Source organism: Amblyomma mixtum, chromosome 1, assembly GCF_055824585.1.
Source record: "Amblyomma mixtum isolate Tamu chromosome 1, ASM5582458v1, whole genome shotgun sequence".
In the NCBI taxonomy this organism is placed as follows: domain Eukaryota; kingdom Metazoa; phylum Arthropoda; class Arachnida; order Ixodida; family Ixodidae; genus Amblyomma; species Amblyomma mixtum.
Genome location: NC_143012.1, coordinates 32,632,698 through 32,647,357, shown reverse-complemented (window position 1 = coordinate 32,647,357; position 14,660 = coordinate 32,632,698). Strand labels below are relative to the sequence as shown.

Sequence of the window (14,660 nt, the reverse complement as noted above, 5' to 3'; positions counted from 1 at the left end):
ATGACAGTACTTCGCAAATTTCGGGACCGATTTTGTCGTATTCTTCTACTTTGAACTATGCGATATGAGATCATGTTGTTTCTGAAGTGACTGATCTGAGTACAGCGCATTGGTGGTTCAGCTATGACGTATAGGCAGGCCTCGTGCGATCCAAGTGTGTGCTACAAGAGTGATCCAAGTGTGTACATGACAGCGAACAGATGACGTGGCAAGCTTTCCGCTCGCGACACGTCATGGCGCCAACTAACAATTGCATGATGAACTCCGGCAAGTGTTTCAGATACAGCTGTGGCTAGGAAACAACAGAGTGTAAATATGTTAACACCGGCAAGTTACAAAGTCTGTATTCACACTTTTCCGCCTCTATTGCGTGCAGTGTCGGTGGAGTGCGAGCCGCATGTGATGCGTGCCCGTGTACGGAGCAACATGGTCTTCAAGGGCAAGGTGTACACCCGTGGGCGGCCTTCCACATGCTCCCAGGACATCAGCAGCAGCATGGATTTCACGCTGCCCATCCAGCTGGCTGGCTCCGACTGCGGCACCGTCAGCAAGGTGCGTACATAACTGATACACGCAAGCACGATATGGGACCTAGCAGGCCGGTACACTCTGAACAGGAAGGAGTAAAGTTGTCCTCTAGCGCACACCCTTTAAAAAGGAGTGCTCTGGAGGACAACTTTACTTCCTTTTTACTCCCATACAGGTGTATTTGCGTTCAGAGCGTACGGCCTTCACGCGCACTTGCGGATTGGAGAATACAGGGAAGGAAACGTTGTGAAAGATTGCTTTCTTAGCATCGTCGCTGATATCACTGTAAGCTCCTCCCCACTTTGGTAAGCGGTCCGCCGCTTTACACGTGTGAGTTGCGAATTAGGGTGTCATAATACTACTGCAAGACACCAGCAAGTCGCCTTCAGTATAAAAATGTGCATGCGGCTCTCGCAGTGTTCCCCTGTTCGCCTTGTAAGGAACCTGTTGGCTGCCGTTTTACGCCGTGCGTTTCGTTCAGTGGAACACTATATACATATGTGCAGCCAACCATACACCTAACCAGAACGCTGAACTCCTACGGGTTTTATACGCCTTATTTCCATTCTATAAATCAACCCCTAGTGTCTTCGGCAAGAAAGCTAGCCGAGAACCATGTTTTTGGAGTTTTCTTTTACCAGCTTAACTTTTTGCCTCTTTTCTAACGGATGGCCCTGAATTTATATATTCTCATCGTTTGCCTGTACGAAGGTCAGTTCCTGTTGTTTGTTTTTATTGCGAAAGCAATACTACTTGCACTTTCACGCCTTTGCCGTGCCGCGGCCGTGACCACCATCGTGCCGCTGCCGTGACCACCATTGACCTTCATTTGACCTTGATTGCATTACATTGGATTAGATTGGATTAGATTAGATTGGACTGGACTGGACTAGATTGGATTGGATTAGATTAGATTAGATTAGATTACATTGGATTGGATTGGATTGGAGTGGATTGGATTGGATTACATTGCATTGCATTGGATTGAATTGGATTGTATAACCGATGCATCACCACAAGTCTAACCACAAGAACCACCACCAGCTACACTACCAGCTGTACCTTTGCGTAGGTACGAATATTGCTTTCGCAATTACTGGTCTTAACCAAGCTAAGCTACAGCGAATTTTTTGTTGTTGTTTTTTGTCCAGAATAATCTGTTGCTGCAATTGGTTTAAGCCTGTTGTTGTGGTGCAGGCTAAACTATAATATTCTACATAGTTTTAGCGCTGCCTTCACGTGACGAGTGTAATCGAAAAATGCACTACATTTGTCTGAAGAATGAATAGAAGGGCACAAAAATATGTCAGAGGCGAGTCTTTCAGCCAAGCTGTTTAGCTTTCAAAGCAGTACCAATTCCCATTCTTCTTCAGCATCCAGCCACTTCTCCCCTTTTCTTCTCAGCCAAAGCCCACTAGTTCGGCCTGAACCAGAACCCCAGTCTATTTTAGCTTCCTTTTACCAACATATTTCTCCTCCCTCTGAAGCAACTGCTCACAGCGAAAGCTTCGGCATTTTCCCACAAACAAAAGCCAGCGCCTGGCTTTCACACCACAGGCGCACAAAAGAATCGAAAGTGCGCCTTCGAATGCTCTCTAGGCCTTCTCCGACGTGCATGACAGATGTCTTGTGAAGCAGGCTGGCTACGAACCTATTTGCCCGGCGATTCGTGGCTTCGCGTAATGTTCTCTCCTATACGTGCTGTCCTTGCGTACGCAGAACTCGCGTTTTCGAAGAAGCGAAGTTGCGAAGACTCTTCGTGTTTATCAAACCGAATGCCCGAAGAGAACTGAATGCCTTGGATCGCAAGCATCGTATAGAAAGGAAGAAGGGGCCGATTTGGGAAGAGGGAAAGATGGAACACACAGTGGCCGAGTCGAAACGCATGCGTGGGTAATCCTCACTGGCCATGACTCGATAGTCCTTCCTGCGCTCACATATAGCAGAAAGGGAAAGGCAGAAAGAGAGAGAAAGAGTGAGAGTGAGAAAGACACGAATCAGCGAGTCAGCGCCGCCTCTCTTCAACACGTCGGTGCGAGTATGGAGCGCAGGAATGCCGTTATGTCTCAAGCTGGCTTGTTTCCTTTGCTTTACGCGTCACGGAGCGCGCAAATTGCATCTGGCCGTATAGTCATCCATCACAACTTCCAAAACTCTGGAAGAACGTCTGGACAGCGGCGGGCTGGCTGTCCGCTTATTCCACTGTGCCTGCGTTTCTTTTTTCTTTGCTGTTTCTTCCCCCCCCCCCCCCCCCCCCCCCGTTGCTGTAGCACTCGTCGAATTCTGTATAGGTATAGATGCGATTCTGAACCGCGAGCTTCTCCTTTTTTTGTTGTTGTTGTTGTCCTGCGAGGCTATGTAGCTGTTCGCGCAATCTGCGTGCCCGAAAAACATCGACTCTGTTCTCCTCCAGCTCCTGATTCCTATCGAGATTTGTAGCTGTACTTTTCGGCACGCAGGGCAAGCTGCATTCGGGGCCTTCCTGCGGGTTTCTTCGGGCTTTCGTTTTTTTCGCGTGCCTTCAGTTCGACGCTTTTGGGGTTCCTGTGCCTCGATGCGTAGTGCTTATGTGTTCAAGAAATCGGTAGTTTGTGTTTCTTTCTAGCATTTCTTTTTAACCTACTAGCATTCGCATTGCTCTATTTATTTGAAAGTGTAGGAGAAGGCGTTGGCGAGCGCGTGGGTGGAAAGGTGCGGCCAGAAGGGGAAAAGGGGGGGGGGGGGATGTAACGTGAGTTTCTCGCTGTTTTCTCACGCGCCTGGGAGTGTTGTGACGTGAGCTGCTTGGTATTCAAACGAAGACGGATCTTTCCGGGGTCCGCCGCCCCCTGTTCCTCGGCGCAGAATTCATTCTGGTTTCCTGTGGAAACGCCCTGACCTTTATCCACTTATTTTTTCCTGTTTTTGTTTTCTTTATGATGATTTTTTTTTTTTTGGTCCAAGGGTGTCCTGGACTCCTCCGCCACGCTTATGAGGCGAGGAACTCACAAAGTACTGTAGACGAAAAAAAAATGGTCAGAACTTTTCTGACGAACGGAGGTCCACGTCTGCTCCAAACATTGACGGACGAGAGCTTTGCTAGAGTCACGAAGACCCGCGGGTTATTTTGTTTTTGTTTTGTTTCCTCCCGCAAAATAAAATCTCCCGATGCTTGTTTATATTCTTTTTTGTTCTCCTTATACTGCGTAAAACGCGGCTCTAACTGTCCCGAAAAAATGAGCGATGGTGCGGACTTTCCGTTTCCAGAAGGTTACTGTGAAACAAAATTTTCGTCAACAGCCAGGGAAACTCATGATGTCCAAATGATAAACGGCGATGTATTCGACGGCATGTTTTTCGAAACTTGCAAATGTAACTGACAAAAGCTAAATACCCAGTTTTAGATTCATAGTTTTCGTGTTCAAAATCGCATTACTGATCGAATTTCGGCTTTGTATACTGACATATTCGGTTTCTTAGCAACCAGTTTCAATTCATAAGCCTTCAATCCTTTCCGGTTGATGTATGGTGTTAACTAGTGTTAAGCTCAAAACATTTGCATGTATTAATTGGTTTATGGGGTTTAGCGTCCCAAAGCATCTCAGGCTATGAGGGACGCCTTAGTGAAGGCCAGCGCAAAATTTCGACCACCTGGGGTTCTTTAACGGGCACCGACATCGCACTGTACTCGGTCCCCTAGGATTTCGCCTCCATCGAAATTCGATCACCCCGACCAGGATTTGCATGGATTTATTAACAGTTACGTCTCTACTCATCTGGCAAAGATACCAGAATAATATCTAATTCTATGATTGCATTGAGCCAGTTAAAAATAAAAAAGAACTTCCACAGCTGCGAAAGGCAGCAAGCAACAAAAGGCTACAAAACATGTTTCATTATCGTTGCTGCTCTATGCGAATGTGCCCTTCAAGAAATGGTTGATGAGACTACACTGGAATCCCATTGCGCCCTTTTCATGCAATAGACACAAAATGGCCGCCTTACACTGCATCTCTCCTCGCAGGCGGAGGGCCACTTCGCCAACGTGCTGGTCATCCAGAGCAACGACCAAGTTGTGACGGCGATGGACAAGGCCATAGGCGTCTCGTGCACATTCGATGTCGGCAACAAGACCGAATTTGCGACAGCAAAGGTCTCGTAAGTGTCTGCGTTGGATCGTTCACACTTTCATTCTTTCGACGCATTAACGCAGTTTCTAAAGCTTAAGACATGTGTCGGTAGAGATGTGTCAAGACAAAAAATGTGCGACTCCAGAGGTGAGGATTGTAGTGCTGCATATGGAAGCCGCACATGTGCTCAATCGAATCCCTCAAGTTACTACAGGAAGAGATGGCATGAGGAGTATATTCGGTGTATAGACAGATACAAGAACAAAGCAGCTTTTCCCCTTCAAAGGACCTCCTTCCAGCCAATAGCGTCGGCTGATTCTCATGACCCTACTAGCGGGACAATGCAGGAAGTGGCAGATGATGGGGGATTGTTCCCTCCTTCCACGGTTGTTCCCTCCCCCCCCCCTCCTTCTGCATTGTCACGCTAGGCAGGTCATAAGGATCGGCCGATGCCATTGGCTGGAACAGGGTCCCCTGACAAGGAAAAGCCGCTCTATTCTTGTGTTTTATCCGAATATAGTAGCATTCTTTTTCTTTGTTTAACTATGGATACCTCTGTCGTTATCAATGAAAATAAACTCTGATCGTTATCTCTAATCGGCCTGCATGTTGTGCTGGGCTTGTATCACAATAGTTCATCGCCACGAGTACATAGTGGGAATGTTGTAAAGAGGGAGATTTGTTTCCTTTATTTACATTTGCTACTAGTTTCTGTTGGAGTTGATCCAGAATGGTAGCCAGTTTGTGATGACAGTTTTGAATCTGAGTACATCGAGATTCTTTTTCGATGTGATAGCATTAAATGCCTCGTCGGGCAACAAATGAGTCGTTGGTTAATATTCACCCATTGGCTGGAGATCAGTGACGTCACTTCCGATAAAGGCAATCAGAAGCTTCTAATGCTATTGCATTACCAACCCATAAGGTAATTTGATTTCCCTATGAACTTCTATTCCTCTTTTCCATATATGGAATCAGTGTTGTTTAGGCAGTGCATCTGTTTCCACCTGCTTCATATATTATTTTATAGGCTGTAAATTAAGGGGAAACCTCGCACAAGACGCCAGGAGATGCTGACGCGAGCTTCCTGCACTCTTCGCCGCCGTCCAAACAACAAGTGTTTTTGACACCTGTGTGCACACAATGAAAATACGCCAGGACCAAGGTGGCGAGTTCGATTGCCAGCCGCGGCGGCCGCATTTCGGTGGAGACTGAATTTAAAAGAACAAGTACACGAGCATACAGACACCTATTAAAAGGGCCTCAAGTTGTAGAACTTAATCCGTAGTTTTCCACAGAGTCATCTCTAATATCTCAGAACGCTGCTTCCACGCCGTAAAGTCGACACATCATAATAGAAGAGTTTATAATTTGCTCGTTGTTTTCTGCGCATGTTTACAGATCTGGTATCGTGTGTCGTGCGACATATAGTGGCTAAATTATGTGAGGTTTTGGGCTATTTGTCCTTGAGGCCCGTGTACTGTGCGTGTCAGTGCGCGTTAAAGAACCCCAGGTGGTCGAAATTTCCGGAGCCCTCCATTACGGCGTCCCTCATAGCCTGAGTCGCTTTGGGACGTTAAAACCCCATAAACCAATCTTTGCCCTGTGTATTCGTGTTAACGCTGTCCACCCCTTTTACGCGCGTCGTCACCGCCCAGGGACCCGAGGCAGACCGACCACAGCCGGGGAAAGCCGCCCCTGCCCGAACTGTCTCTGCACATCCTCGACATGCGGGGTAACGAACGGGAGTCGGTGTCGTTGGGCGAGCTGGTGCGTGTCCAGGTTCGCATGTCGGAAGAAGGTAAGCACGGCTGGTCGCGGAAAAAGCCGTCTTTCACTGACACAAGCAACGTCTGTGCTTGGTCGTGTTTTTTTTTAGTCTTGTGGTGGAATCTAGAAGCGTACTATTTCCCGCCAGAAAAATAGAGGAATTGCGGAGATTACCAGAAACATATCTTTTCAGGAGTGATCACACCTTTTATAGACGTCGACTTTCGTGATCTGGCAATCGTAGCCCGATTATTTACTTCCCTGACTAATAACTGGAGGCAACTACCGGTTCACGAGTAATGTGTGCCTAAAGGTTATGTAGAAACGTGACCAAGATTTGCTTTCTGGAACCGTTTTAATAGAAATGAAAACGAGTAAGCAACTTGCACTCTAATCGGTAAAAGAAATGGCATCTTTTACCAAATTTACCGCCTTCAAGCGATGTTTATGTTTTCTTGGAAGCAGTGACAAAAGCATTCATCCAACCTCCACCAGTGCGCTTTTTCTTTCCCGCTGAATTTTTTTTTTAATCCAGGGAGCAGTCGCATCAGTGGGCTGCTAGAGAGAAGTTTTTAAAGCTCGCCTTCTAAATATTGTGCAGTGGTTTTAAATGAAAATAAAATAAAATGAAAGAAGCATTTTGGAGAATGCATAGCCCGCAGCAAGTGATTTCAGGAAAAGACGACGTCGCTTGGACCTCGCAAAAATTAGCAGAACCCTTTTCCTAAGAGTGATTTCCTTGATAGTGTAAGCTCAGAACTTATTGTGTCCGGAGCGTGAAACGCATTTTCCATTCACTGTAATAGTGCATTTGTGCAGTGGTATCATATTTTGTTTAAATCGCGAGTAAGCATGTTTGGTTTCCTTCGTTTCGGCATGCGGGACAAAACCATTGCCCAAGCAGCACAGATAGTTGGCCCATTATTGGGAACGTATTGACAAAGGCTGGTCCGATAAAGGACGCAGAGTGAAACTATCCATTTGCAGTATTGGCCTGATTAGCTGTGCTGCTTAGAAACATGGTTTGGAGCTTCAGCTCAGAAGTAAAGTTTGTCATGGCACAAAGCTTAAGCAGCTGCAAAGGCTCAAGAGTTACCTGACTATATTTAGAGGTGGCAACAAGGAAGAAAGGACTGTCGTGGCAATTCTACTGTCGCTTTTCCGAGCACATGGATGCGTTACGGCCAAACTTAGCTGCAGCCAGCGAGTAATTAAATAGCGGTAATTTTTTCACTCCTACAATGAATTCCTTCGAGCAGAGTATATATTAATGACACGTTTTTGGGACATCGGTTCCCGCGAAATATGCTAAGAAAACTGAACAAAGAAGGCGGTGATCTCGCGGACGAATAACTCAACATTTTATTTACTTTCATTTCTGCAAAATATTGGACGGCGGTTTAGCATTGCTAAGCACGAAATATTGTACGGAAACGTTTTCTTTTTCCCGATAAATTGGCAACAATCAGCCAGTCCTTTCAGTTGCGTAACGGTGGTGTCCACTTGCAGAAACTGTGCTTCCGTACAATATTTCGTGCTTAGCAATGCTAAACCGCCATCCAACCTTTCGCAGAAATGAAAGTAAATAAAATGTTGAGTTATTCGTCCGCAAGATCAGCGCCTTCTTTGCTCAGTTTTCTTAGCATATTTCGCGGGAACCGATGTCCCAAAAACATGTCATTAAAACTTGGCGAAGTGAGAAGTCCCACTTCTTAAGCACACATTTAAGAAAGGTCAGAAAAACCTTGATTAGAGCGTTTTCAGGAATACGAATGTTGTACCTTAAACCTACTCGTTTTGGTTTATGGTATAAACGGTCTTCCTGGTGACGAAATACCTTATGCTCAGATTATAAGGTATATTAACCCACCTACAAAAACTGTGCTTCCGCGCAATATTTCGTGCTTAGCAATGCTAAAGCCCCAGCCAGTATTTTGCAGTAATAAAAGTAAATAAAATGTTAACAGTTATTCGTCCGTGAGATCAGCGCCTTCTTTGTTCAGTTTTCCTAGCATATTTTGCAGGAACTGATGTCACAAAAACATGTCATTGAAACTTGGCGAAGTGAGTAGTTCCATTTTTTAAGCACTGCATTTTAAAGAGGTTAGAAAAACCTTAATTAGAGCGTTTTAAGGAACAAGAATCTCGTACTCTTTTTGGTTTATTGTATGAAACCGTTTTCCTGGCGACGAAAGTACCTTGTGCTCAGATTAGAAAACCTAGATTACTGGGGCAGGTTGCGTTCGCGTTTTTGATGAGCTTTATCCTGAATCTGGTACTCGCTCAAGAAACAACATCGCTGGCGACTGCTTTCCACGATTTCGTTAAAACTTAAACAGCGATGCCAGCTCTCGAGTTGTCGTGCATCTCTAGCGACGCTCTAAAACTTTCTATAACTCTTTTCATTTTCCTTATTAACTTACTCTGTACTCCTTATTCGCATTTCGCACAAGGGGACAATCTCCCGCGTTCATTAATTCATGATGGCCCACTTTTGCGCTATCTTGTAGCAGAGTTTCTTACTGCTTTTTCGTCTTGGTTTTAGTTCATTGAAAGCAGAGTAAACAGAAGAGCTCGTGTGAAAAATGACATTGCTCCAGAAGCTCAGAACGGAGATAAATGTTGCATACTTCAAGACGCGTCTTGCCACTACGCTTGGCTTTTTTCGAGCCTGGCACTGCTCAAACAATTTGGGTAATGTATCTTGCATACGTACTGCAGCGCGCATGACCGAAAACACTGAATCTATCTTTGTAAAAAGCAGCCTATGATACATAGCAGATGTGGATAAAAGACCATTTGTCTGAGTTATGTGGTGCATTGTGCGCCATAAAGTGCCGAGCAGAAATTCTGAACGCAACCTGCACCCGCTAGAGAGTACTGAGAAAAAGAACTAAGCGCGCTCACGTGCGACTGAGATGCCGCAGCTCGCCCAGCAAAAACCTGAGCTTAGTGTTTTCTAAGAACATTACACTTGACTGGAAACACGGAATGTGATGCGATCGCTGTTACGTTCTTCTTGCCGCAGACACTTATGGCATCTTCATCAAGAACCTGATCGCCCGGGACGGAACTGGGTCGACGAACCTCACACTGATTGACAAAACAGGGTGAGTCTACTACAGGCTTCCCGCTGTGCGCTTGTTTTTAACGACTTTTCCTTTGAAAATAATTAGGGCCGCTGCGGTGGTACAGTGGTTATGGCGGTCGGCTGCTGAGCGGAAAGATGCGGATTCGATCCCGGCCGTTGTGATCGAATTTTGATGGGGGCGAAATTCTAGAGGCCCGTGTGCCGTGCTGTGTCTCTGCATATTAAAAAAAAAAAAACAGGTGGTCAAAATTTCCGGAGCCCTTTACTACGGCGTCCCTCATAGCCTGATTGGTTTGTTGGAGTTTAACGTCCCAACGCTACTCTGGCTATGAGGGACGCCGTAGTGGACTGCTCCGGGTAATTTCGACCACCTGGGGTTCCTTAACGTGGATTGACATCGCACAGCACACGGGCCTCTAGAATTTTTCTTGCATCGAAATACACCGCCGCGGCCGGGATACCGTAAATGGGCTCTGAAAGGGGCTCTCAATAAAGGCGCGGTATTCCTAGGATGATTACAAGGACGACGCTGAACGAATGTCCTTCAACAACAATTTTTATTTTAATGCGTTTTGTAGAACCTCAAATATCTGTACAGAAAATTTGTATTTCAGCGTCTTCCCTCCTTTACCTGTCCTTTCGTCACGTTTTGCACGCTCAAAGGTCGGCGCTCCTCCGCCCCACGGCGGGAATTCCCGCTGGGGGAGAGGGGGGGGGGGATCTTTTTGACCTAGCGTAGCGACGCTCCTGACTGAACGCGGCCGTGGTAATTGCCTGGAGCCTGAAATAATCTGAACAGAATTGCGCAGAATCGTACTAAGGAGGAGAACGCAAGCGTTAAAAAGGGGTCGAAAGGACTCGCCAACCTTCGTGCTAGATTGTGTGTTGTCTGCTGCTTGTAAAAGTATATTATTCGGCACAGGTTTCCATGAGGAGAGAATGCAGTGATTGAGGGTTTTTATTTCCTCTCCTCAGAAGGCGTTTCAGAGCCCCTTTAATACCTTTCATAATAGCAAAGATCAGAAGAGGTGAGGGGCTCGCCGCGACTTCGCACGATGCTGATTTGAACATCGTGTATTATTTCTTTCACCTCGCGGTCTTGTACGCTGTTTCTTTAGCATTGACAGTTTCCAGCCAACTCAACTTCAGGCTTTGATGGTAGCCGCCCTGTGTGTCTGGATGGTCTTGCTTTGACCAGCGGCGCAGCAGCACATCACGTTTTTCTTGTCCGAACTGCCTAGTTTCTGCCCTGCCTAGCTTCACCCCGAGCAGCAAGGTCGGTCCATTTAGCTAAAAAATCAGCTGCATACTCCCGATACGGTGCTGCCGTTGGCTGCTTGTTGTGTTTTCAGTGAAATTAAAAGCCTGACACGCATGCGAAAATACAGGAAGGTGACACGGAGGGCTGTCAGTCAGCACTGTGTGCTCGTTGTCCTTATCTGTTTTGAGCGTTCACGACTTCAGGTATATCGGTCCCCATCCGTACTGCACTACCGGCAGCAAAGTTGTCGGGGTGCGAATGTGCGTAAAAGGATTCATTCCGGCGCAGTGGTGATATCCGCCACCCTGTAATGTCACATGACGTGAGAGGCCGTACAGTGAAGAGTGTGGAGTGAACAATGTTTCAGCATTCGCTCAGTAATTACTTCACATTTTTAAGTGAAAAGCACGTGTTTCTTTACCTAATTGTTTTTCTTTGACATGTACAATCCAAAAGTAATTCACAGCTTTAGTAAAGAAATAATCAGAAAATTCGCAAATTTGAACAAGAAGTTTGCTCCTTCTCAAATTGCTCAACACTGTACATTCTAAACAGAAAGGTATAAAAAGAGAGTAAGCTGTATTTTAGCCTACTCCTTTTTATGAAAGATAATACGCTAAAGGACTGCTTACTCTATTATTAGTACTTGGACTCTTAGAGGGTACATGCTCTACCTCCTTGCAAACTACGAGTGGACTGGGTTGTGAGGCAGAGCTACAATAAACTTTTTTTTTTCTTTCGAGCATACGCACCCCGTAGACTTTCGCTGCCGATAGTACACTGACCAAAGCTGTTGAGACACAGTAGTTATTCAGGAACTAACCCCAATGAGTAAATCTCGTGACCAGTGGCTGTGTCTAGTTCAACTAGCGTTGTTAGATCTCAGTTCACTGTATACGCGCCCGGTCCGGCACATCTGAGGTGAGAATTTGGCCTGAAGTCGTCAGAACTTAAAAGCATCTATAGCTGGTATTGCAAAAAACACTTTGTGCGTCGACGCAGGTGTCCGGTGGAGGCGAAGATGATGCGCGAGATCCGCACCATCGACTCGCACAGCAAGTCCCTGGAGAGCTACCTGGAGGCGTTCGCATTCACCGGCAGCAGCACGCTGGAGCTGGAGGCCGAGGTGGTCACCTGTCTCGAGCGATGCAAGCCGGTGAGATCCTCGGTTGGGGTCGACAACGCTGCAGAAAACACTTCGCTTCTTGTTTTGAGTACCTAATGAAGTTTGTCAATTTCCTGTACTGGGCGCAGTATTTCGCTTTGGAATATCCGGGAAAAAGTTTTTAACATCCAGAAAAAATCATTTTACATAGTTTTATGAACAATTACCCAAACAGCGCAGGTAATGTGTCCAATATTGCAAATCGATGGTTTCACCCTGGTCCTTTGTAAGACCGGCCTTTTTCAATACGTTTCCAATATTGGGTCAGTTACGGGGGCTACTTTCATTCCTTTTTTTCAAGACGAAAATATCTTAACAGCTTGACACTGTCAGCTGGTAGCCAGAAAAATCAGAATGTGTTAGACGCATGCTAGCCCAGATTGCTTATGCGGCAATGAATGCTGTAATATCGGCGAGCCTCGCCGCATGGCCGCTAAGCCTAACAAGTCAAAGGACAGCGTTGACTCTTAGCCGGCTGTCCGGAAGAGGTTCCTGTCTTTAGTTGCTTCGCTTTAGATGAATTGAGCTCACTTCCTCTGCACTACTAGCCGCTTGTTTCCCTGCATTATCTAGATTTCATTTTTTTCCGCTCATGTATGCGAGGCGCCCTGATAATCTGTATCGTGAACCATGCCACGTAGAATGCGTTATCTAGATTTCCTTTTTCCGCTCGTGTATGCAAGACGCCGTTATAATCAACATCGTGAACCACGCCAAGTAAAATTATCTTCTCTTTGAAAGAAGCAATGCACAGTTTTCTTATTTTTTTATTTTTAGGAATTTCTTTTCGCTGCACGCAGCAGTTTTTCATGGTCTATATTTATTCACTCTTTTCGGATGGTAGATGAAAAGGCGCCGACCTTTTCGAAAAAGAATATCCGAGTCTTCATTCGCAAGCAAGCGATATTTTTTATGCTCTCTCTTTTAGTCGCGCTTCTTTGATGACACAGCGTCTAAAAGATTCCTAAATTATGTCCTAAAAAATCGTGTCGAGCAACGCCGAAAAACCAGAGAAGCATCCTATGTAGTACGGTACCTGTATGATAAGCTTGCCTACTCATTTGCATACTTTTGCCGCTCGGCATGATACAGCGAAAAACCGCAATTTCTGCACATAGTCCGCGGGCTGTACATGTTTAAAATTCGAAATTTTGGGCTTTGCGCACTATATGTAGATGCTGACTACAGGACATTTTCGTTTTCATAATCGCTGAGTGTGTCATCAAATTCCAAGTGCCTATTCTATTACGAGGTTTTCTGGCTGTTGTTCTGGGAATGCGCATAGTTTTTTTTGCACGAGTTGCTCTACCGTTTCCTGCTGGCCATCCACCGGTTGCGGAAAATCTAGCGGAAAAAAAAAGATATTTTAAGCAAGAACTGAGCCGCGCGGACTGCGCACTGGCTGCAGACTGTATACCGGAAACTACGTTAGTCGGAACATTATTCTCTTCATCGGGGCAAAACATTTCAGCCTTGGAATGAAAAAAAAAAGGCCTTAAGAAATCCCCAAGATTTCGAGCTGGTCCCATGCGTTATATATCTCAATCTCGGTGCTCCCTAAACCGTACTTCTGAGCAAATCGACTTCTTTAATTAATACCACCTGTACTAACTTACCTTTGCAATGAAAACGACTATGCATTGGTAAGCTCTCAAAAGGTTCAGCAAAGCTTACAGATTTTATCTCTCGAATGACGCTACAAATTCTGCGAATTTAAGTGCTATTTTTGTTCGCTGAAAGAAGAAATCGATTAAGAATGCGATGCTTCTAATCAACGTTTGAAGCGCGTGGTTCAATGGAAGCCTGTTAGCGTCCCTCAACGAAGGAAAGGCTCCAAAGGCAGAACGACAGCCGCTATTCTTGTTAACATAATTGGAAAAAGTCAAAAAAAAAATTAGTTCCAAAAAAAAGGGGGGCTCTAAAAAAAAAGAAAAGCTTTGAAGGTATGTATGGCAGAGAGCGACTGTCGTTAAGAAAAAGCGAACCAGTACACCGGTGTGCGCTTCGAAGCGCCTTAATCGTTATAACGTAATTACCCAGCTCTGAGTAAAATGAAACGCAGCGAAAAGCTCTGCGGACCATTCTCGTAGCGACGTTAAATGAGGGGGAGTGACAGACTTCACAATCACAAAAAAAAAAGGCAAGCGCTGAAGAGGAAGTGGAAAGGTGTTTAAAGGGAGAAAAAAAAATCCCCATGCTATTGTGCCTGTTATTAAAGGGCTGCGCCTGAGAGGGGAGTCTCAAAGGATCGAAGATTGGGGTCGCACCGCCTTTAGCTTACAACATGTAAAGGTGCGAAAATGAGAAAAATGAAACTAAAACCTCAAAGTGCTCATTACGGTTGGTTGCCTCTGTGAAGAGGTGGAGCTTGAAGGAAGCTTCGAAAGGAGAAGGGGAACTCTGAATTTAAAGTAATCGGGCGACCTGGCGTTGATGAGCCTTGTAAGGATGGAGTAAAGTGATATAAAAATATATGTACGGGGTTATAGATAGGCCCAGGAACTGGAAAATGGTGGGACGCACCGTGGAGGTCAGAGGTTGTGGCAGTCATTGCTTAGGGTCGTTCATCTCGGGTCGCCGCTTTCGATGATTGACGGTGCAGAATGGGAAGAGTAACAATTGCGGTGTCTTTCAATGCGGAAGCTTTGTATTATGCTTTCTTTTTCTTTGTACTGCAAATGATAGGAATTATGAGTCTTGTGAGCGAAAGAGTGACAAAACTTAAAAGAAAGAAGA

At 45.6% G+C, this 14,660-nt stretch overlaps 1 protein-coding gene across 1 annotated transcript in view; it reads left to right on the top strand.

Annotated features, from left to right (window-relative positions):
* The window catches only part of LOC149365964 (uncharacterized), a 65,181-nt gene that overhangs the window by 25,925 nt on the left and 24,596 nt on the right, over positions 1-14,660 (top strand). The window contains exons 6-10 of the mRNA XM_089569507.1: positions 377-552; positions 4,532-4,665; positions 6,296-6,438; positions 9,436-9,517; positions 11,762-11,915. Coding sequence (XP_089425633.1) covers positions 377-552; positions 4,532-4,665; positions 6,296-6,438; positions 9,436-9,517; positions 11,762-11,915 — 689 coding nt within the window. The remainder of the gene's footprint in view (positions 1-376; positions 553-4,531; positions 4,666-6,295; positions 6,439-9,435; positions 9,518-11,761; positions 11,916-14,660) is intronic.